The 23,794-nt window shown below is 58.5% G+C and overlaps 1 protein-coding gene across 1 annotated transcript; it reads left to right on the top strand.

Annotated features, from left to right (window-relative positions):
- The first annotated feature begins 1,619 nt into the window (after positions 1-1,619).
- LOC138826420 (B-cell CLL/lymphoma 7 protein family member A) lies at positions 1,620-21,967 on the top strand. The gene is made up of 6 exons (XM_070021576.1): positions 1,620-1,852; positions 7,372-7,453; positions 9,877-9,973; positions 13,338-13,505; positions 18,419-18,537; positions 19,116-21,967. The coding sequence occupies exons 1-6, from the start codon at positions 1,761-1,763 to the stop codon at positions 19,185-19,187; spliced, it is 630 nt and encodes a 209-aa protein (XP_069877677.1). The 5' UTR covers positions 1,620-1,760; the 3' UTR covers positions 19,188-21,967.
- The last annotated feature ends 1,827 nt before the right edge of the window (positions 21,968-23,794 follow it).

Consider the following 23,794-nt stretch of genomic DNA (forward strand, 5'->3'; position numbering starts at 1 on the left):
GCCTTGTGGTCTCCCTTGGCTTTTTCACTAAAGGCTGGCACACTACCACTTGAGTCACAGTTCCACTTCCAGCTTTTGGGTGGTTAAGAGATAAGAGTCTCATGGACTTTTCTGGCTGGGCTGGCTTTGAACTTCTATCCTCAGATCTCAGCTTCCTGAGTGGCTGGATATTTGGATTTCTTTTTATGGAGGTCAACTTTATGCAACATAAAATTGACTTTTTGTCTCCAATAAACGGCTCAGAAAAAGCTAGAAGTGGTGCTGTGCCTCAGGTTGTAGAGTGTACTAGCCTTGAGCACAAAGAGGCTCAGGGACAAAAGGGCTCAGGCCTGGGCTCTGAGTTCAAGCCCCAGAACTAGCGCGCACACACACACACGTGCGCGCGCGCGCGCACGCACACACAAGTCTCACAGACTTCCCTGCCTGGGCCGGCTTTGAACAGCCATTCTCAGATCTCAGCCTCCTGAGTGGCTAGGATGACAAGGGAGAGCCATTGGCACCTGGCTATCTGTAACCATTTTAAAGTGTACAATTCAAGGACATTAATCTAGTCCCGGAAACTTTATATTATTACCAAAGAAAATATCCTCCCTCTAAGTTCCCAGCAACCTCTGGTGGAAGCTGGTCTCTCTGGATCTGCGGAGCTTAGAGCTCATGTAAGTGGAACCATGCGCTAGCCCACCCGTGGTAACTCAGCATGCTGTCAAGCAAGTTGACTCTTCTTCCTAACGGCATCAATTCTTTCCTTTTTGTGGCTGAATAATATTCCATTGTGTGGAGAGACAGCCATTCCTCTGTTGATGGCTGAATTTTTGACATATCTTCCTGTTAAAAATAGATTTATATAATTATATAGTATTCAATATACAACGTATGCCTGTGAATACATATTGTGTAGTATAGTCAACAGACATGTACACTCCATAGTAAATATACGTAAATCTATAATAATAAATACAGATAAAAACAGGTCCGTTCTTCTGCCGGGCCGTTGGCGCCCCAGCAGCCCCGGTCTGGGCGGCAGGCGCTGATGCAGGAGCGGCTCGGGGCTAGGCTGGGGTCCTCAGATCGGTCCCCTCACCTGGTTCGGGACGAAACCGAGGAGGGGCGGGCGCAGCTAATCCCCGGACTCTGGCATCTTCCCGACCCGGATTCTCCGAGGGGCGGAGCCGGGGTGGGCGCCCCCCTGGCTGGTGCCCTTAGACGGGGCCGTCGCGAGCCCCCAACTCTTCCCTGCGTGGTGAGTCGCCGCCTCCGGGCCCGGGGCAGGAGCCGGCCGGAGAGGGGCTCCGGGGGAGGGGGGGCGGGCCCGGCGGGGGGGGGGGACGGGGAGGGCCCGGGAGGCCCCGCGGCGCCGCCGCCTCCCCGCGCGCCCGCGCCCTCCGCGCGCCGGCCCCGCGGCCGGGTGTCCGGCGCCCCTGCCCCGGAGTGCGGCGGCGCCCGGAGGCCGCGGCGCCAGCGGCGGCGGCGCTGCTCCGCCTGGCTCGGTGCAGCTGGCGCCCGGCGCTTGCGCACTGGGCCCCGGGCGCGCGGCGGCACCGGGCTTTGTGTGCGTGTGTGTGTGCGCGCGCGTGTGCGCCCGTGCCCGTGCCCGCGCCCGCGCCCGTGCCCCGGCTGTGCCTGTGCCCGTGTCTGTGTGTGTCTGTGTCGGTGTCTGTGTGTGAGCGGGCGGGCGGGCGGGCGGGCGCGAGCGAGCGTGGCCGCCGCGGAGCCGAGCAGGACCGGCGGGCGCGCTCCCCAGCTCTCTCCCCGCCAGAACCATGTCGGGCAGGTCGGTTCGAGCCGAGACCAGGAGCCGGGCCAAAGATGATATCAAGAGGGTCATGGCGGCTATCGAGAAAGTGCGCAAATGGTAAGCCGCGGCGCCGGCCCGCCCGCCCCGCTCCGCCCGGCGCGAGCCCCGGGGCCCCGGGACGCAGCGCCGCGGGGCCCGGAGTTGGCGGGGACGAGCGGGCGGCGCGCGGGCCGCCGGGTCACCTGCGCCGGGCGGGGGCCCGCGGCCGCCCAGGTGCGCTCGCGCCGGCGCCCGGCTGGCGCGGCGGTGCCCGCAGCCCGGAGGCGGCGGGGGCGCCCGAGCCGGGCGGCCGGCGCGGCGGACGAGCCCCGGCCGCGGCGCGCGGCTCCCGGGAGGGGGCGGCGGGGGTGGGGGGGTCGGGGCCGGCCCCAGAAGCCATTTCGTTTTGTGCAAGTCACATGAAAGCGGCTTCCCGCGCGCCGGGGCCGCGGGGCTGGCGGCGGCGGCGGGCAGAGCGCGAGCTCCATTGTGCAGGCAGCGATCGGGCCGCCGCCGCCGCCGCCTCGCCGCGCGCCCCGGCCCGGCCCGGCCCGCGCCGCCCGCCCTCCCCGCCCTCCCCGCCTCCCAGGCCCAGCGCCCTCGAGTCTGCGGAGTTTGCCGAGCGCCAGCCGTTTAAATTTAGCGCTTTGGGCTGCCTGGAGCGAGGGCTCCGGGCGAGGAGGGAAGGTGGGGGCGCCCACGAACCCGTCCGGGGCCGCGTCCGCCGCTCCCCAGCCTGCGGCCGCGTTTGTGTCCGCGGACGGAGCGTGGTTTTTGTTCTCTGCCGGAGGCGGGGGTCCGGCTGCGGGGTGGGGGCGCCGCGTGCATCCCACGCCGCTCCCGCCCGGACCCCGCGTGGCCTGCTTGGAGCCCGGCCTCCGCGGGGGTCTCGCCCGCCGGGCCCCGGGCGCGCGCGATCGCCGGGTCTGCTCGGACTTGTGGAAAACTCGCCGCCCCGCGCCGGGTCTCAACTTCATCCTGCTTTTCCCACGGCCTGCCCCGGGCCGGGCCCCCGCCCCGCCGTCCACCCCGCGCCTGGCCGGCCGGGCCCCGCCGCGCCGCCGCTGTCCGGGGGCGGCGGGTGTCGTTTCTGGCGTCCGGAACCCACGGGCGGCCCGACCCCGGTCTGGCGGCGTCACGAGCTCGCCAACCCCCCCCAGAAGGCGAGGGTCAATCAATAAAGCCCACGTGCTCCGGCCTCCCGGGAAGGGCGTCCGCGGGCGCCGGGCCGGGCCGGGCCGGTGCGGCTCCAGTGGGACAAAGAATGAGCCCTCCGCCCGAGGAGGAGGCTGACCAGAGCTGCGCCCGCCCTGCGGGGCGCCCGGGGTCCGACCCCAACCCTTTACAGATGGCAGAAGCAGCCGTAGGCCAACACACACTCGGAGGGAGCACACCGTCCCGGCCCCCCCCCCCCCAGCTGTGCGCGGTCAGGGCCGGGGTCAGGCCCGTGCCGTCCTCCCCCGCCAGCTCCTGGAGGTGCGGCCCAGCCTCCAGCCCCAGGTTCCCGGCCAGGCCCTGACAGCTGGGCCCCACGCTGCCAGCTGCCCGGGGGAGAGCAGATGGGGCTTTCCACGCCGCGGGCGCCGGCCCCGGAGCGCCGGGCCCGGGCCAGCCGGCCTGACCAGCCTGCTGTGGGCCGGCGCAGGGCTGGGATGCGCCCAGGTTCGCCTCCCTCCCTGCTTTCAGACGCAGTGCTGCCCGTCCCGTCTCTGAAAACCTCAGCCTCTCTTGGTTGGGCTTCCATTTTACCTCTGTGCCTGGACCTTGGGTGACACATAAAACCCACTGCTTTAACCCTGGGGGTACGGGGGCTCTGCAGACCCCCTCCCCTCTGCTGCCGATCGAGGCTGGTTTAAGGTCAGACCCATAAAGTGCTCAGGAGTGCTTCTACATGTTTTTGGGGTGTGTGTGTGTTGTTTTGCCCCCTTGTAAGCAAAAGTGTAGTTTTACTGTGTTTTTCCCGGCCCTCCACCCCCTCCTCAGCCCTCCCCCCTGCCCCTGCCCCTGGCCTTGTGGTGCCTTTGGACTGGGTCTTCCCGCCAGCCCTGTAGGCTTTGGGGTTGTTGATTAACTGTGGCCACCAACCAAGCATCTCCTCACAGGCTGGGAAATAGGGTTGCCAGATTTAGCAAATAAAAACACAGAACACCCAGTTAAATTTGAATTTCAGATTCATAGCGAAGTGATTTTTAAAAATAAATGTGTCTGCTGCGAATTCAGCTCAGTAGTAGAACACGAGTTGAGCGCGCACAAGGAAGCCCCCGGGTTCAATCCCCGGCACCAACTACAGCAACAAAAGAAGTTTCTCAGTGCATGTGCATGCCATGTGGTGTCTGGGACACACTCACACCCGAACATGAATCCTTCAGTCTGAAATTTAAGTGTAACTAGGTGTCCTACATGTTACCAGAGGAGAACTGAGGCGTTTGGGCCTCTGTATCAGCTTGGAAGAAATGCCAGGCTGAGGTGTGTCCCGGTGGCTCCCCGCAGCCCCTCTGCCCTGCCCCTAGCCCCGTGGGAGAAAGCGGGCGGCCAGCGGGGCTCCCCGGTTCTCACGGCCGCCGCTTCTCCTCTCCTCTCAGTCTGCTGTCCTGGCCAGGCAGGCTGGGAGACAGGCAGACAGAAGATGGCTGAAGGGAAACAAAATGGTGGGTTCTTGTGTGGGAAACGGGGTTCAGTGTGGGTGGAGAAGGGCAGGGGAAGGGACTCATTGGGTGGGTGCCAAGCTGCCAGGGAGCACAGGGTGGGGGGCCCCTCAGCCCTTAGACTGGGGTCCCACCGGTTACTTGTTATGAAGATGGGGGGTCTGCTCCCATGGAAAGGTGGAGACTAGCCCCTCGGGCCCCACTTGGGCGTCTCGGGGTGTGCTGCCAGGCACATGTAGGTAACGTGGACCCCAGTCTGTGGGTCAGGGTCAGCTGTGAGTCTCGGTCTCCTGCTACGGTGTCAGGGTGTCAGTGTGGCCCGTAGTGAGCAGGAAGTGAGGGACCCTTTCTCAGAGTTGGTGCTTCACGACACCCAGATGGTTGGTCGCCTTGGCTAGCCCTAGCACCCGACCCAGGAGAACATTGGAGTCTGGCCTTTGTCTGGAGAATCTGGGTTGGGTGTGTGTAGTTTGTATAGGAGTCCATGCTGGTAAGGAGTGTCTGGGGCTGTGTTCCTTCATCTGGGACCCCGTTTCAGCCCAGGAAGTCTGATGGGAAGAGAGAGGCGCTGCCGCCAAGTTGGCCAGGAAGGGGCCATCCAGTCAGGAGGGCTCGGGGGGCACCCAGGGCAGCTTCGGAGCTCTGTTGGGGCACAGCCCCCGTGCGTACACACTGCAAGAGGAGGGTTTCCGCGGAGCGGTGGTGTGTCATCTGCAGCCAGCCGTCGCTCCGCAGGGCATGCTGGCCCAGATTGCCTTTATATCTGGAGTCTTTTTTTCTTCGTCTTTAAGTTTGGCAATCAAATCAAATTTTTAAAAGTAGTGCACGGGCCAGAGCAAACATCCCTGTGGGCTGTGTTTGTCACCTCGCTTAAGGTAATGGGAGCCGCCTAGCGCCCCATGGGAGCAGCTGCATTCTGGGTTGAAGGCCTGGATGCGGGGGGTGGGGGGGGGCAGTGTGGGAAGGAAGCCTCCCCTGCTTCTCTGAGCCCATGTGCTGGCTTGACATCTGCGAGCCCAGAACTCCCTCAGCACCTCCAGCCCAGCCCCAGCCTCTCCCAGAGAGGCCACTGACCAAGTCAGTCAGAGGTCAGTTCCAAGGTCAGCTTCTGCAAAGCACCCTTGCCTTTGTCCTGCAGCCCCAACATGTTCCCATCCAACAATGCCCCTGAGGGCGGTGGGCTGGTGGCTCACCCTGTCATCCTAGATACTCAGGAGGCTGAGATCTGAGGACCATGGTTCAAAGCCAGCCCAGCCCGGGTAGGAAAGTCCATGAGACTCTCATTTCCTGTTGACCACCAGAAAAGCAGATGTGGACTAGTGGCTTAAAGTAATAGAGCACTAGCCATGACTAAAAAGAGCTCAGGGACAGCACCCAAGCCCTGGGTTTAAGCCCCGTGACCAACAAAAAACAATAAACCTCCCAAAGAGCCTGTTCCCTCCCTGGGTTGACTTGGGAACTGGCTCCACTGACGGCTGGGCCAGCGCAAGTAGAAGGATCTGGAAGAAGCCGGCTTTATTCAGCTCGTGGCTGGCCCTCAGTGCCTGAAGCCCCCAGGAAGTTCAGACATCTTGGCCAGTGCCCCTGTGAAGTCCAGAGCTTTGCGCGTGCGCGTCTTGAGTTTGTTGATTTCCTGAGCCCCGGCTGGGGGGTAGGGAGTGGCCTTGGCCATTTGTGTGGGATTCTAACAGTCCGGGCTTGTTTGTCCGGCTTCTGGTAAGATGAACCCATCGTTTTCTCAGGCTGGTGGACTCTGGAGTCGGCACCTGAACCCAGTTTCTGTTTTGTCACCTACTGACACAGTTTCCCTCAACCTCCCACTTCAACGTCTACCTACCCCTGGGTGACAGCGGGCCCTCCCTTGGCCTTTTGGGAGTTCCTGAGAACGAGGGCCTGTGTGCGCCGGGCTTGCTGTGGAGGCTGGCGCGGGGTGGGCCTGGGCTCAGGACGGCGCGCTGGTCGCGGCACTGCCAGTCACCGAGCTGAGTGACGGCGGATGAGTCAGTGGAGATGGTGAAAGCCGGGGGGCTGGGGGACACACGGGACCCCCTCATCACCTGCCTTGATGAAGTCACTCTCTTCTAAAAGGGGCAGGGCTGGGGCATGACAGGGTCTCCCACAAAACAGCACAGAATCAAAGGTTTGGAAAGACGAGTTCACCTCCACGTGCCTCGGTGTCTCTCTCTGTCAGGTGGGGAGGTGACATTTGCTGCCACTTAGGCCTGTATAGAAGCCGGAGCTGTGCTTGGGCCCCTAAAAGTCTGCGGTGACACAGGTGGGGCGCTGCAAGGGGGGCGGCGTGCCAGGGCCACACACGCACAGGGGCAGAGCCCAACAAGGAGACCGTCCTCGGGCCACGGAGCGCTGGGTTCCAGCAGGATGGAGTTGAGCTTCCTTGGGGGGCCCTCGGTGGCCCTGTGCTGTGCCCGCGTGTCAGGGCGCGTCTGGACTCACTAGGCTCCTCGAAGGCAGGGAGCAGATTCCCCCCCCCCCAGATGGTGGGGGAGAGGTGCCCCCAAGCCCCGGCTCCTCAGATGCGCGGTCTCTGGGTGTTTAGTGAGGGAGTGACGGGGGGCGGGGCACGTAGTCATCTAGAAGGCCGAGTGGCAGGGGGGAGCGAGCGATTACTGTCCCCCCACCTTGCCTTCTCACAGCGTGTCATTTTCTGCTCATCCGTAAGCCTGCCTCGCAGCGGGGGCCCTGGCGTCTGTCCCCCCAGCCGCCGCCAGGGACTCCAGCCAGCAGGGGAGGGGGGGAGGGGGGTGGACGTGCGCTCCTCCTACCCCGTGGCTTGTCCCGAGGCCCCACGGGCCAGGGCCGAGCATGGTCCTCCAGCACCCGCTCCGCCCCGCTGCCCTGGCCACCAGGGGGGAGCCACGACCTGCGCTGTCCCCAGGGAGCAGAGCGGCTGACCCCGCAGCCCCATCACAGGCTCTTCCTCCTCCTCTGCAGGGAGAAGAAGTGGGTGACTGTTGGTGACACATCTCTGCGGATCTACAAGTGGGTCCCCGTGACAGAGCCGAAGGTTGACGATGTGAGTGTGAGGCTGGTCTGCGGTGGGGCCGCCCGCTGCCGCCCGCTGCCATGGGGCCCTGGGCCAATGCCGCCAGGAGGCGCCAGGGCCCAGATTGGGTCTAGACTGCTGGACCTGTGTCCGACCCCTCATGGTCCCTCTCTCCGGGGTGTAAGCCGTGTCTTCCGTGCCGAGGCCTGGGTTGCCCGTGGCAGCGTACCCAGTACAGGGCTGCCCCCCATTGTGGCACTAAGCACTGACCGTCCTCCCAGCCCTGGGTCCAGGCTGCACAGAACTGCCCACTTCTCAGGCTGCACCTGTGGAGTTGATCGTCTTTAGATCTCTCCTCAGGGGTCAGGGGAGGACACAGGCTCAGAGAGGTGAAGCCACGTTTCCAGGGTCATCGGCCTTCTGCTGGTTGGGGTTGATGGTGGAGTTGGGTGGGGGGGCGGGGTGGGAACAGGGAGCAGGGGCACTGGAACAGGTTCCCAGTGGGAGGTGGGAGTCTGGCTGGCCTCGTCCACTAGAGGGAGCTGGAGTGGCTGTCTCTGCCATCTTCACTTTCTGGCCTAACAAGTCTCGGGGCTCCAAGCAGGGCTAAGACTGTGAGATCTGTCACAGGCTGGCGGGCCTGTGCTGTCCCTGCTAGGAGCCTCAGTCCCTCGGTGAGTCTCTGACGGGCGAGCAGGGCAGCCCGGCTCCTGGCTGCCGGCTCCTGGCTTTGGCCTCGCCATTGTTAGGTGGTAGAGAAACGCCTGTTGCATTGGAGAAGATGTGTTCCCTGCTCTCAAGGAATGTCTAATCTCGTTGGGGAAGATAATTATAGAATAGCATGAAACAGACATGAGGGAGGTGCCAAGTGGAACATGACCAAGGAGAAAATGTAATAGACGGCCGCCGGAGTGCAGGGCAGAGCTGCGGGCTGGTCACAGGCCGCTGCGGATGGGCGGCAGGCGCGCTGGGCAGGGCTAGTGCTCCTGTTTTGTTTTGTTTTTTGGGTGGTGCTTGGTGACGTTTCTAGCTGAGCTAATGCAGTCTGTCACCTGGAGAGGACACGGTGCTAACCCGTCTCCCCTCTGAGCTAGGAGGTAGAGTACTCCATTTTGCCCATTCTCTCCTTCCCCTGTGCCAGGCCACGGATCCCAGCCCAGCTCAGTCACTAAGATGCAGATTCCTGGTCCCTGCCCCAGATGGTAGATTCAGAACCCGGGAAGGCTGGGGCTGGAATCCACGATGTGAAGTGACAAACCCTTTGTTGTTGTAGACAGTACCCAATTATTATACAGTAACACTGTTTTATTTTTTAAAATTACAACTCTGTTACTTTTAATGAATTAATTTAAAATTTTTTCACTAGGCTGGGAAGGTGGCTCAGTGGTAGAGTGCTTGCCTTGCATGCATGAGACCGTGGGTTTGATTCCTCAGTACCACATAAGCAGAAAAAGCTAAAAAAAAAAAATTTTAGTGCTGGTCCTAGGCCTTGAACTCAGGGCCGAGGTGCTGACCCTTAGCATTTTTTTTTTTTTTTTTTTGGTTGCGTGGCTTGAACTCAGGGCTGGGTGTTGTCACTGAGCCTCTGTGCTCAAGGCTAGCACTCTACCACTTCACTTGATCCACAGCTCTACTTTTTTTTTTTTCTGAATAGTTTATTGGAGGTAATAGTTTCAACAGACTTTTCTACCTGGGATGGCTTTGAACCATGATCCTCAGATTTTAGCCACTAGGATTCCAGGTGTGAGCCACCAGAGCCCGGCTCGGCCCTTAGCTTTTTTGCGCAAGGCTGACACTCTACCACTGACATTGTTGCCACAGCTCTACTTTTGGCTTTTTGGAGATTAAAAAAAAAAAAGAAGAAGTCTCTCAGGCTCTTCTGCCCGGTCTGGCTTTGAGCTGCGATGCTCAGCTCTCAGGCTGTGTAGCTAATGGACAGCGGTGGTTTCTAACATGCTTCTCTGCGGCTCTGGTGGCGTGCCCGCCCAGCATGCGCACGGCCCTGTATGATTCTTAGCACTGATGGAAAAAAAGATGAAAATAGGATGGCACCAAAAGTATCTCCTTCACCCCCACCCTTCTGGGTTTTCTATCCTTCACAACACTTGGAGGAAGGCAGCCTCCGGGGGGCCGGGCTGCCAGAGCTTTGGCGGAGGGCGGGGGGGTCCTGGGCTCCTCTGTGCATGGCTTCAGACGGGGCAGTGGGTGGCCTTTCCCGAGAGAAGCAGCATTCTGCCAGCGTGGTGTGTGCAGGCCACAGGTGATGGCCCCAGAAACCAATTCCAGCGTGGGCACGGCCCGCACTGCCTAGACTTGGGGGCTCCAAGTTGACCAGAGGAATCCGACATTCCTACCGCTCCCCGGGGTTGGCATGTGTGCCTCTGTGCACACGCGCACACACACACACACTCACAACTTAGTGACCTGGTTTCTGCTCCCATTTTCCCCTCCAGAAAAACAAGAATAAGAAGAAGGGTAAAGACGAGAAGTGCGGCTCGGAGGTGACCACTCCGGAGGACAGCTCGTCTCCGGGGATGATGGACATGCACGGTGAGCGCCGCGGAGAGCCTCTGCCCGCGTCTCCGCGCGTGCGCGCGCCCAGCCTTTGCGATGCTCTCAGTTGTGTTTTTGTTTTTCCAGCAGGTTTGTTCACATTCCAGGCAAGGGGTAGGAGGGCTGGGCAAGAGTGAGAGGCCTCTGTGCCAAGGAGAAGGCTTCCGTGAAGGAGGGCAAGTTTGTTTACCCCAGTGCCCCAGGCCAAGAAACACAGAGAAACCAGGGATATAAATACAAGACCTTCTCTCCACTCGAGACCAAGCTCACAGACATTTCCATGGGCCCTGTGTGCCCAGGCGGGGGTTGGAGGGTATATGTTTCTTTTTCCTCCCAGGCTGGGATACCAGACCAGTGAGTGCACTGCCCGCTTCCGTCTTGCTCTGCTTCTGGCTCACTCTGGACTGGGCTCTGACGTCCAGTTCACCGCGGCAGCGCCTGCACGCCTTCCACCCACCCTGCCTGCCCGGCTTGCTGGCCGCCTTGGTTTGAAAGCTTGTAGCCTGAAAGCCACAGGCACCCGTGGCTCACGCCTGTAATCCTAGCTACTCACAAGGCTGAGATCTGAGGATCAGAGTTCAAAGCCAGCTGGGCAGGGAAGTTTGTGAGACTTATCTCTAGTTAACTATCAAATGGAGGTGTGACTCAAGTAATAGAGCACCAGCCTTGAGCAAAAAAGCTAAGCCAGAGCAAGAAGCCCTGAGTCCAAGGCCTAGTGTTTGTACACACACACACACACACACACACACACGCACGCACGCACGCACGCACGCACACACACACACACACACACACAATTGTGACTCTGTCCTCTGTGAAGTGTAGTCCAGTAGCATGATTTAACTTGTGTCCTGGGGTCTCCTCCTTGCTGGTGTTGTTTTCTCTTCCTCATGTGGCTTCATGAAATGTCCGCACACCACACACGCATGTCAACCAGCCCAGCTCAGAACACCCAGCTTCCTGGCCAGCCACGGTGAGCCCTCGAACCCTCCTGCTCTTTCCTGCCCCACAGAAAGCCACAAACCAGATTCATGCATAAATGCTCTGTTTTGTTTTTGTTTTTGTTTTTTATGTGTGTGTCGGTAGTGGGCCTTGGGAGAGTGGCCTGGCTGGGGATTGGAGGCTGGATGGGGTGGGGGTGGGTATGGGGGGGAACGTTGTAGGACAGAGGTCAGGCGACCAGGCCAGGCTATACCATAGAGCCTGGGCTACTCATTCAACCTCCACCGCATTTAAATCCATGGGATGTGCCCAGCAATAACCCACTGCCTGAGAGTCACCGTGACAAATCAGTAACCGCTTAAAAGCTGCTTTGGAGTCAGCCGGGCGCTGGTGGCTCATGCCTGTAATCCTAGCTACTCAGGATGCTGAGATCTGAGGATCAAGGTACAAAGCCAGCCCAGGCAGGAAAGTCCATGAGACTCATCTCCAATAAACCACTCAGGAAACCAGAAGTGGCGCTGTGGCTCCAGCGGTAGAGCACGCGCCTTGAGCTGAAGAGCACAGGGACAGCGCCCAGGCCCGGAGTTCAAGCCCCACGACCGACCAAAAAAAAAAGCTTTTGAGTCTTAACAGCTACGGTTAAGAAGGTGGCGCAGTGCAGCATGAATAGCAAGGTTCCATTTTATAGATGAAGAAACTGAGGCTCAGAGAGCCAGGCACCAGTGTTTTCATAACTGAGTTCTAGCCCCAGTACTGCCCCAAGACCAAGAAGAACAAGGTGACTATACATGTTTTTGCTCAGAGCCTGGTACAGAGTAGTACCCAGGAATGTTGGGGGCTTTTTTTTTTAATTGCCCTGACTCTAGGTGCACTGTGACTGGAAAAGATAACCTCAGATGACGGTGATTTTTTTGTTGTTGTTGTGGGGCTTGAACCCTGGGCCTGGGCGCTGTCCCTCAGCTCTTCAGTTCAAGGCTAACGCTTTACCACTTGAGCCACAGCACCACTTCTGGTTTTCTAGTGGTTCATTGGAGATCAGAGTCTCACGGCCTTTCCCTCCTGAGATGGCTTTGAACCTCGATCCTCAGGTCTCAGCCTTCTGAGTAGCTGGGATTACAGGTGTGAGTCACTGCGCCAGGCTAGATAGTGATACTTTTTAAGTGACCACTTGGGTATCTGCAGGTTTATAAACACCAGGCCATGTTTGCTGCATCCAGTTTTCTAAATAAACAGGAGGCCATGCGCCGCCCTTGCGCATAGAGGGCAGCCTGCAGGGCCGTGCCCTCTTGCCTGCGGCAAGCAGTCGGAAGCCCGATGTTGGAGGCCGCACCGCACCGTCCGGCGCATTCCTGCGTGCGCTCCAGCCAGTGGCATTTTTCTGTGCCCGCTGTGCCATGATCACATCTTACAAAATCAACAGTAAGCCGGGCGCTGGTGGCTCACGCCTGTAATCCTAGCTATTCAGGAGGCTGAGATCTGAGGATCGCGGTTCAAAGCCAGCCCGGGCAGGAGAGACCGTGAGACTCCTATCTCCAATAAACCACCAGAAAACCGGAAGTGGCGCTGTAGCTCAAGTGGTAGAGCGCTCGCCTTGAGCTGAAGAGCTGAGGGACAGCGCCCAGGCCCAGAGTTCAAGCCCCACGACCGACAAAAACAAAAACAAACAAACAAACAAAAAAATCAACAGTAATCCTGTAATAGCTTGAAAAGCCCAGACCATATGCAGATTTTCCCTACGGCTCCACAGTGTGGTACAGCGGGCACATTCCAACCCGACCCAAGTTATGTCCATGCATCATATTTCGTCCTCCGTTCTCTCAAGTTTCTTTAATCTTCGGCAATCTTCCCTGATCCCTCCTTTCTTGCTTTGAGTGTGTGCGCGTGTGCAAGACCTCCTGCCTTCTACGGGCTGGCGCTCCACCAGCTGAGCCACACCTCCCTTCCCCGTTATTGTGCAGTAACCCAAGTCAGTCTAGAGGTGTGGAATGTTCTGGTTTCGTGGATCATGTCTGTTCTTCCTATTGCTTTGTGGTTCCATGCAGACATTTTCTGGCTGTCTTCGCCCAGAATTAGATATTTTAAATAAGTCGGCAAAATAACAATAATAGTAATAAAAAGGAACACATCGGGCCTCCGGACGCCCTGTGCTCCCTGCGGGAGCCGGGCAGCGGGAGCCCGGCAGCGGGAGCCGGGCAGCGGAAGCCCGGCAGCGGGAGCCCGGCAGCGGCGGCCCAGGCCGCGCTCAGCATCCTGTGCCTCACAGGAGCCACGGCGGCCGGGCAGCCAGGAGCCGGCGGCCGACCTGCGCCTTCCTGGGAGAGCTTCGGCGGGGCTCTAAGCACTGAGGCATGGGCGGCTGAGCCTCACCCCTGCCTCTCCGCTGCTGCCCATGTCATCTGCGCCCTCTTCCCCCACACAGACGACAACAGCAACCAGAGCTCCATAGCGGACGCCTCCCCCATCAAGCAGGAGAACAGCAGCCACTCCAGCCCCGCTCCAGAGCCCACCGCAGCCGTGCCCAGTGATGGCGCCGAAGCCAAGGCAGACGAGGTGCAGACCGACGGGAAGGAGCACCCCGGGACTGAAGGTACAACGCTGCCCTCTGGGGCAGGGATGTGGAGGGGTCACCCTCCAGCCAGCCTGAAGTCAGTCATGGGACGGGTATTTAGGGAGGCCCTGTCACATGCCAGCCCCATACCATGACAGCAGAAGAGAGGTAAGAGAATGTATCCCCGTTGAGGCGACCCAACTGAGCATTGCAGGCAGAGGAGCAGGCAGTGCAAAGGCCCTGAGGCAGGAGCAGGGGTGGGGGTGATGGGAGAAGAGTGGATAGAAGTCTAGAAAAGTAACATGGGGACTGGGAATGTGGCTTAATGGTAGAGCACTTGCCTGGTATGCATGAGGCCCTGGGTTCGATTCCTCCGTGCCACATAAGTTAAATAAAGGTAAAATAAAAGCAAAGTAACACGGTCAGAGAGGAGCTTGGGCTTCCAGTGTGATGAGCTCCAAAGGCTGCCGTGGCTTCCCAGGCAGGCAGCAACTGGGGGTGACATCACTAAAGAGCTCAGAGCTCAGCACAGGACAGAGCAGCTCAGAGCAGAGGACAGAGCAGCCGAGGGCCAGGGTGGGGGCGGGGCCTGAACCGGGGGCGGTGGGGGGAGGCGGGATCTGGCTATGTTTTTCCATCGCCTTTTGAAAGTCAGTTGTCAGCGTGGGGACATGTCATGGTGGCACTGGCCTACGTCTTGTTTGCTTGTTTGTGGCGCTCGCGAGCCCCACGTCTCTCTCCTGCGTGGGGATGACAGGCCCCGGGCCGCGTGCTCCGGAGAGCGAGAGCATCCCCGTACAGAACCATCCTGCTGCTGCAGGTGTTCATCGCCGTGCGTTTGCAAGGAGGGAAGGTGACACTGGCTTACGGTTTCAGTGCCGGCTGTGGGTGCGTGTGGTGGAGGGTGCTCACCCCGGGCTGTCTAGAAGGTGGAGACGGACAGGAAAGGACCGCGGACAGCGCACCTGTCAGAGGCAGGCCCGGTGGCCCCGGCGCCGCCGCCTTACAAACCAGTGCTGCGGCGTGGGCCAGGCGGCGGCGCGGCGGGGCTGCGGAGCCCGGCTGTCATCTCCCGCAGGCGGCCCCACACCGGGTCAGTCTGCACCCCGTGAGATTGTAACACCCCTCTTAGAACACCTCCGGGACCAGGGGACCAGCGTGGTGGCCCCGGGGCTGGGGTGAGCCCCAGAGTGCCATCCCCAGTACCACAGAAGCAAAAGCCCTGGCTGGTCCTGGCAGGCAGAGCGTCGCCGCGGGGCGGGACAGACAGGACTTCCCGTGGGGGTCATTGGTTCCCAACTTTCTCTTTTTTTTCCGGTACTGAGGTTTGAACTCAGGGCTTCATGCTGGCTAGACAGGCACTGTATTACTTGAGCCACACTTCCAGACCTTTTTTTTTTCTCTCTCTCTCTATTTCATTTTATTTATTTTTGTGCCAGTCCTGGGGCTTGAACGCAGGCCCTGGGCACTGTCGCTGAGCTTTTGTACTCAAAGCCAGCGCCCTACCACTTGAGCCACAGCTCCAGCTCTGGCTTTTTGGTATGCATTTAATTGGAGACAAGAATCTTACAGACTTTGCTGCCTGCGCTGGCTTTGAACCACCATCCTCTGACGTCAGCCTCCTGAGTCGCTAGGATCGCAGGCGTGAGCCACCGGCATTCTGCTTCTGGTTATTTTTAAGATAAGGTCCTGCTTTGTGCCCAGGCAGGCCTGGACTATGATCCTCCAATATATTCTTCCTGCTATAACTGGCAGGTATACTTCACTGTACGTAGCTATTGGTTAGCATAGGGTCTCTAGAACTTTCTTATCCCCATCCTTTTTTTTTTTTTTTTTTGGTCAGTCATGGGGCTTGAACTCTGGGCCTGGGCGCTGTCCCTCAGCGCTTCAGCTCAAGGCGAGCGCTCTACCACTTGAGCCACAGCACCACTTCCAGCTTTTTCTGTTTATGTGGTGCCGAGGAATTGAACCCAGGGCCTCATGTATACAAGGCAAGCACTCTACCACTGAGCCACCTTCCCAGCCCCTCTAGAACTTTCTTATCCCCATCTCTTTTTTTTTTTTTTTTTTGGTCTGGTCATGGGGCCTGAACTCTGGGCCTGGGCGCTGTCCCTCAGCTCTTCAGCTCAAGGCTAGCGCTCTACCACTTGAGCCACAGCGCCACTTCCGGCTTTTTTCTTTTTGCTTATGTGGTGCTGAGGAATCGAACCCAGGGCCTCAGGCATGCAAGGCAAGCACTCTACCACTGAGCCACCTTCCCAGTCCTTATCCCCATCTCTTGCTGGCCTGGAACCATTGGTCTTCCCAGTCTTCTCCTCCCAGGAAGCTAAGATTACAGGCATGGGCCACCGGCACATGGCCACCATTTTTGTTTTCTTTTAAATACTCGGTCCTCTAGGGAGTTTCCAACACCTGTGTCTTGGTACCTTTGTGCAGGTTCATACGGGACCTGTGCCCTGCAGGAGACCTTGGTCATGGTGCTTGTCTAGCAACACGCGCGCGCGCGCACACACACACACACACATGTATGGAACTAAAGTGTAGGTAGATGTAGCAGGAGTTCTCATGGCCGATATTTCCCCAGATGGAGGAGGGGTGACCCTGCAGGAAAGGGTGCCAGCAGCACCCCGGGGTCCTCCGACTACAGGCCAGTGTCCCTGCCCCTGCAGTGGGACACCTGCAATGTCCCCGGCAATGTCCCCGAGGGGAGCACACTGCTGACATCTGTCCCTCACAGCTCTCGGGCTACACGGCACCCCGGGCTTCCTGAGCCAGGGTCCTGGCTGGCGTCCTTAACTATGTGGCCCTGGGCAAGGCCACCCCTCACCCCCCAACCCCTCCCTCCCGTGTACCTCCTGTTTCCTTGTTCCTAAAATGGGGCGGATAGACGTGGCCACCCTGCAGGGTGGCGGCGGGCGGGCGGGCCGCGTGTAGCTGGGGTGCGGGCGGGCACAGGCACGTCTGTGGGCGTGCCCCAGCTTTGTTCCCTCCCTCATGATGCCTGCCCCACGCCCCACTTCTCCTGAGTCTGGGGGTCCCTTTTCCACCCAGGGCCCGTCAGATCTCAGACGCAGGAGTGTGTTTGGGGACTGCACGCGTGTCGCCATGCGTGTCACCATGCATTTCACACCCTCCCATTTGCGCAGCCCCGCCCCCAGGCGGGGCTTGGACCGGACCCACCCCAGGGTCCTCTCCTGGCCCCCAGGCCCGGGGCCTGCGCAGGAACAGCACAGGTGAGAGGCGCAGCCGCTGACCTTGCCGTGAACTTGTTTACCACCCCGCGAGCTCAGGCAGTGACGTAATGGCCAACTCCCGGACTAAATTTAGGCCCCAGGAAAATCAAGTTTCCCCTGGGTGTACTTGAGCAGGCTCCCTGCGCCCGCAGCCCGGCCCGGCCCAAGGCTCTGCTCTCTGCAAACCCCAGGAAAGGCCGAGGGGGGCAGAGGGGGGGTGCACCGGAGACAGCCACTCTCCTGATGCAGAGCTGGGCTTAGCCCCAGGGCCCACTCCCCAGGGCCCACGGGAGAAAACGCTGTCACCGTTTTCAGGTGCACAGCGATTGGCACGTAGAACCGTCGCTACGTTGTGCCACCACCTCTTTAGTTCACCCCCAAAAGAAACTCCCTACTCCCCAGTCCCTCGCTCTCATCCTGTCCCCCGTCCCGACACCGCCGCTCGGCTTCCGGCCCGTGTGGAGTGATTTCCCCGCGCAGGACCTGGGAGACAACGTGCCTTCCGGTCCACACGCATTTGCCTCCGGCTTCTGCGGAGTTAGCCTCCCGTCAGGTTCGCCCACGAGTGCATTTTGGTGCTGCCGTTCAGCCTTTCTGACTGAAGAGTGCTCCATCTTATGGACAGACCTCCTGTTTATCCATTCAGCCCATTTACGGGTAGGCTGTTCCCACCTTTGGCCTATTTTGAATAGTGCTGTTGTGAACATTAACGTTCAAATATTTATTTGAGCCGGGCGTGATGCCACATGCCTGCAATTCCAGCCACTCTGGAGAGATAGAACTTCAATTCAAGGCCAGTCCAGGCAAAATCAAGAGGCACTATCTGCTGGGCACCAGTGGTGCATGCCTAGTTACTGAGGAGGCTCAGATCTGAGGATCAGGGTTCAAAGCCAGCCCAGGCAGGAAAGTCTCTGTTAAGCACCAAAATAGCCAGAAGTGGAGCTGTGATAATTAGCCTTCAGCAAAAAACGCTCCAGGACAGCACTCAAGCCCTAAGTTCAAGCATCAGGAGTAACACAAAGAAAGGGGGAGGGGGGTGCTATCTGAAGAAAACCCCAACGCAAAGCAGGCTGAGTGGGGCTCAACAGTTGCTTGAATTTTTGTTCTTGGTTGTGCCAGTGCTGGGCTTGAAAGCAAAGCCTGGGAGCTGTCCCTCAGCATGTTTCTCCACAAGGTTGGTACTCTACTACTTGAGCCACAGCTCCACTTCCAGCTTTTGCTTGTTAATTGGAGACAAGAGTCTCACAGATGTTCCTGCCACGGCTGGCTTTGACCCACGATGCTTAGATCTCAGCCTCCTGAGTAGCTGGGATTACAGGCATGCGCGACCCTGCCAGGCTAAGCACTCATGTTATGGAGACAACTATTTACAAAGGTTCAGCTCCCTCTGACAGAAACCAGAGAAGCAACAGCCACGATTGCTGGGCTGCATTGTGTCCAGCAGAGGGCGCCAGGCGCTTGCAGCGTTGTAAAGTGGTCCCCCTTCCATTGGGCAATAGTAGGGACCGAAGGGAGGGGTGAGGACTCGGGGAACAGCCTGCAGCCCACTTGTGGCCTGGCTGCTTAAATCAGCTTTGGTAACAAACCAAAGGCATCTCATTCCCCCCGCCCCCCAAATTATCCCCGAGAGTCAGGCCACACAACTGCGCAGTGTCCGGTGGTTTTAGTACATGTCTGAAAATCTCTCCTTGCCTCTTGCCCCACCCCCACCCCTATCAGATGCTTCTGAGGAGCAGAATTCACAGCCTTCGCTGGAAAACTCGAACAGCTCAGAGAAAGCAGATCGGCAGCCGTCCGCAGAGTCGGGGCTGGCAGCGGACACATGCACAGTCTCTCAGGTAGCCAGGTCTCAGGCGGCCGGGCTGGCGAGGGCCCGGGCTGGCGGGGGGCCGGGCTGGCGGGGGGCCCGGGCTGGCGGGGCCCAGGCTGGTGGGGCCCGGGCTGGCGGGGACCCGGGCTGGCGGGGGCTGGGTGGAGGCTGAAGGCACTCACTGCTATTGGACCCCAAGACAAATCCCCAGAAATCTAAAGGCCAGGTCACCCTTTGGAATTTGACATGCGGGCCCCTCCCGTGGGGGCCGCCAGTGGAGAAAAAGGGGGCAGCAAGTGCCTTTGGGGCCCAGGCCGTGTGCACACCAAGGCTGCTTCTTCCCCCAGAATAATGTGACACATCCATTCAGTAAACACTGAGCCTGGGCCTTCGGGAGACCGCCTCAGAGCTGGTGCAGGTGACCCTGAGCCGCACACAGATGGCTTCCCTCCCAGCCCGGGACACGGGAGGCTGGGCGGGGAAGACCCCTGGCCCTGCTCAGGCTTGGGCTGGTGACACAGGACTTTGTCGATGGCCAGAACATTTGGGTGTGAAAATGCTTTATTGACCAGTGTCCCTCTCTCCCCGTCCCCCGCCCCCCGCCAGGATTTGGAAGGAGCACCGCCCTCTAAAAAGATGAAGCTGGAGCCTTGTCAACAGAACTCGGAGGAGATGTAGGCGCTGAGTTGAACCCTCTGGTCCGTGTTCATCAGCAGGTTTTATTCTAGAACAACGGTGCCCGAGCGATTCTTCTTGGGCGCAGACAGAACTACTAACATTTCAAGTTTACCAAGTGCAAATCCAAGAAAACCTAGAACGGCGTAACTTCTCAAGACACTGAAGAACTGCTGTGAAGCAAACCCGAGCCTCCCCGGAGGCAGGCCACGGCTCAGGAGCGTCCGCACACTGTCTCGGAAGCCAAGATTCCATTTGTGTTGCTGCTGTATCCCCTCCCCGTCTCTATTTAACGAAATAAGCTATGCGAGGGTGGTACCAATCAGGAATTCGCTTTTCATCCGGGGCTTTTCACTGTTCAACCAATTCCTTCCGCTTTCTTTTTTTGTGCCTTGTGCCCTTGAGGTGACCTCTGGCATGTTCTCTAGGTTTTTTGCATCTCTTTTTGCAAAATGCCCCCTCCTTTTGGTTGAGGCGGCAACTGCCATACTCCTCTCCCCTCTTCCCCTCTCCCCCCTCTCCCTCCCCCCCTGCCCGAGGAACAGGCAGGGTTGGAGCCACAGTGGAGCAGGTGCCCCTGGGCTGGCTTGATTTCAGGGGGTGGTGCTGGGGCCTGCCCCGAGCCCTGGGTGGGGTGAGGCCCAGCCCCCAAGGACTGACCTCCTGGGCCCAAGCGGGGTGGCCCAGAAGGGCATGCAGAGCCCTTAGATTCTGTTCCCACTTCCCCTCCTCCCCCTCCCCCACCATCACCGCCACCCCAGCACCGCTTTTTCCCAGGCCTCCGAAGACAAAGTGGCTTCTCTGGCTGAGCTAGCCAGCGGCAGACGCGGACGCTGCGGGGCTGGGGCTGCGGGGCTGGGGCAGCGCGGCGCGCGGGCAGGCGGGCGGCAGGAGTGGCTGGTGCTGAACTTCCTCACAGGGACAGATGTTGCGTGGATTTCAAATCCGCGGAAACCTGCTGCCCTCTGCCCCGCTCCCTGGGCAAGACTGCAGCCGGCAAGCCCGCTTGCTCCCGCGTCCTGTGCTGACCCCCAGAGCCTCATTCCTAGCAGCGCCGCTGCCGCCGCCGCCGCCGCCACGGAGCCGGCCTTGAAGATTGGGCCTTAAAGGCCCAAAACCAGGCACAGAGGAACTGGAAAGATTTGCACACCCTCCAGAAAGGAGCAGCCGGATCTCCCGTTCCCATCCCGCCCAGGCCAGGCGGGGAGGGTTTCCTCGGGCTCACGCCAGTGGAGACCCACGGCCCTGGTGGAACCGCCTGACTGCTGAGTTCTGAGGCCCGGTTTGCTTTTAATGAATATACAGACTCCTCAGACCTTTAAGCCTTTTCCTAAGCTTTCTTTACTGCACTGGAGTTCTGACTCCCTTTTGAGTTGTTGTGTTACTGGGGTGGGGGCGGGGCCTGTGGGTTCTGGTTTTTGTTCTTGTTTTTGTTTTGCTAATTGGTGCATAATGCAGGTACCACCTTTGATGTGTGGATCTTTCTCTCCCGCAGCCAGGTTCCATTTTTCTAAGAGTTTCTGAGGGTGAAGCTCCTCGATTTTTTTTTTTTAATTTTAAAGGGAGCTTATCTATTTCCTGCACTTCAAGAAGAATCAAAATGTTCCTGAATTTCAAATACCTCATGCGAAATGTCTCCTGAAATAAGGGAAAAAAAAAAAACTTTGAAAATCTTCAATGTTAAAGTTAACAATGCTGAAAGGTTTTTGTCTTAAAGGAAAAAAAAAAATCCTTGTACTTGTCCACTCGGCCCGTGGGGCAGTCAGTTCTGCGGGGAGCTGCTGTGTATCTTGGCCCAGGAAGCCGGGAGACACGCGACCTCCGAAGGATCTCAAGGTCAAGTCAAGGCAGTTTTGGATCCTAGAGAGCTAGGGCAATGTTTTTCTTTGCAGCGAAACTCCATTTTGACGAAAGATGAAATGAGGATATTTATTTCTTTTTGTTTAACTATTTTTATTTTTGGAAAATGAGAAGGTTACGAGAGAGAGGGCTGCCAGGGAAGCCAACACACCCATCCCTAGACGCGGCCGGCCCAGGGCTGCCTTCCTCCGGGACAGGCCGGGGGCTTGGCGGAGTCCGGGAGTCTGGGCCGCAGGTGATGATCCCCCATGCCCAGGCTGTCATTTGTTTTTCTCTGAAGTGCCTGAAGGTAGGAATGGGCTGGCGGTGGGGACCAGGTGGCCCCATCCCCGGCCACGCCAGGCAAAGCGCCAGCAGCCCTGCCCTCCATGCTGGCCGGGAAGGCCTTCCACGCGGAATGGTCAGACTGCAGAATCCTACGTGCTTCCTTCCCTGCTGCAGCCGCTGCCCCCGCCCCTGCGCCCCTCGCCCGCTCCCCCCACAGAAACGAAGACCTTTCAGCCGGCCGGGGCGGGGGTCCTAAGCAAATGCCTTCCGTGGACATCAGGCCCCGTGGCCTCAAGGGCTCCCAGGGCAAACTTAACCCCCCCCCCGAAAAAAACTTGAAAGTGGGGGAGCTGTGGCTACACATTCCACAAAGTGCTGGCACTTAACACCCGTCGCCCAGAAGGCCCTGGGTCGATCTGTAGGGTGGTGTCACGGTTCGGAATGTGCTTCACCGCCGAGGACCTGGTTAGAGGTATATGAGACCTTATTTTCACCGTTCCTTGATTTGTTGTTTCTTTCCTCTTAAGGTCTTTTTTTTTTTTTTTTTTGGCGTGTTGTACAGCAGTATAATTTTTCACTTATTTATTCCATCCAGTAGATACGATTTGTACAATGTACAATGGTTCCATTTCGGAGAATAAAAAAAAATAACTCAACCCACGAGTACATTGTTTTTGTAGTTTTACAGTATAAAGAGGAGGAAGCGTGGGAGAAATGTCCCCTCCCAGCTGCCGTAGTGCTGCACAGCTGCGGCTACACATCCAGACTGCTCGCCTGGGGAATTGCCCTGGTATCTGCCATTATCAGGCACCAGTGGGTGCAGGCCAGCCACCGCTGCTCTAACGGGACAGGTAGGCGTGGCGCTGGTCACCCTTGGGTAGCTAATATGACCAGCCAGTGCCCCACTCTGAAAGCTGTTCCTGGGATCCAGGGTAGAACGCAGTAATAGGGTGCGTGCCTTGCATCCTTGTGTGCAGTCATCCCTAGCATGCAGAAAGCTTATAAAAATAGCTAGACAAAAGCCATCCCTCACTTTCACACACGCGCACTCTCCAGGCCTGCTCTGGTGCGGTGCTTGTTTGATGCATTCTGGATGTGGAGGCTCTGGCCTTCAAGGTTGGGAGTTGGGAGCGGGGAGTGTGGGGAAGCCACTGGTGGATTGCAGGCTTGTGTTGTTTTCCGGGCATCAAGTCCTGGCTGGAACCAGAATCTTCTGTCCTGTTCTTGGCCCTCCTTCCTGCCTGGATTTTCTTTCTTTTTAATTTCTGCTTTGGTACTCACTTCCTCTTCCAGCCAAAACCCTGCTACGGCCTGGTGAGCCTCCTCAGGCGGGGGTGGCAAGACAGTTCTGGGATGGCTGGCCAAGGCTCCCTGTTGGCCAGAATGGCCCATCCGTGTTGCTCTGCTTGCCTCTCCCCCTTTCCAGTCTTTCCGAACACAGTGCAGAGTCTGTACCGGAATTGGTCATTCAGCCCTGTCGGCTCCTGATAGGGGAAGTTCCGCTGGACAAAACACAGATCACAGGACTGACTTGCTCAACAGTAAGAAAGGAAGAGCTGCCGTGAGCGGGCTGCGTTCCTGTTCTGTGTCCACGGCTAATGCTCCTGGGATCACGGCCTTCCTTGCTCTCTGTGCGTCGCCAGCCCCCAGGGCCTGAGGCTCCAGAGGAGCCCTGCTTCCCTCTCAGAGTCTCTCCTGGGGTCCTGTCTCCCTTGGGACACTGGTTCCCACAGATGCCCCGAGTGGCATGGGTGGCTTTCTCTCTCTTCTTGGTGGACATCACTGAGCTGCGCATCCAAGGGGCGCTCACGGTGACAGTACATTTGACTCCTCACGGCCCAGCATGGCAGCGGGGAGCAGACAATCCACCTCCCCCACTACACAGAATGTAAAATCGAGGCCAGGGAGTAATGGGAAAAGTTCCTATAAAGGTCTGTGGCTCACATACTCACTTCTCAGGAGGCTGAGATCTGAGGACTGTGGTTTGAAGCCAACCCAGGCAGACAGATCTGAGAGACTTATCTCCACTTAACCAGCAAAATGTTAGAAGTGGAGATGTGGTTCAAGTAGTACAGTACCAGCCTTGAGTGAAGATGCTAAGGGAGGTGTGAGGCCCTGAGTTCAAGCCCCAGTACTGGCACACACACACTCACACACACACTCACACAATCACACCCACCCAGAGCTTTTATAGAATTGGAGCACAGCCAAATGCATTTATTTCCATATCACCTCTAAGTTGACCATAGTACTGGAGAGCTGAGAAATGGCAACAAAAACTCTAGCCCCAGAGTTGAAAAGACTTTTCATACAGCCCTTGCGGAACATTTGTAACCCTTGCCCTAGACTATGCTTTCCCCTGTAGTGGAAAGAATAACTGACCCTAGGGGTGGGGCCCACACCTGTAATCCCTGCACTTGAGAGTCGAGGCAAGAAGAGTTAGGGGCCATCTGGGCCATCCTGGGCTGTCTAGTGAGATCCTG

Source organism: Dipodomys merriami, unplaced genomic scaffold, assembly GCF_024711535.1.
Source record: "Dipodomys merriami isolate MVZ:Mamm:240054 unplaced genomic scaffold, mDipMer1.0.p SCAF_142, whole genome shotgun sequence".
Classification (NCBI taxonomy): Eukaryota; Metazoa; Chordata; class Mammalia; order Rodentia; family Heteromyidae; genus Dipodomys; species Dipodomys merriami.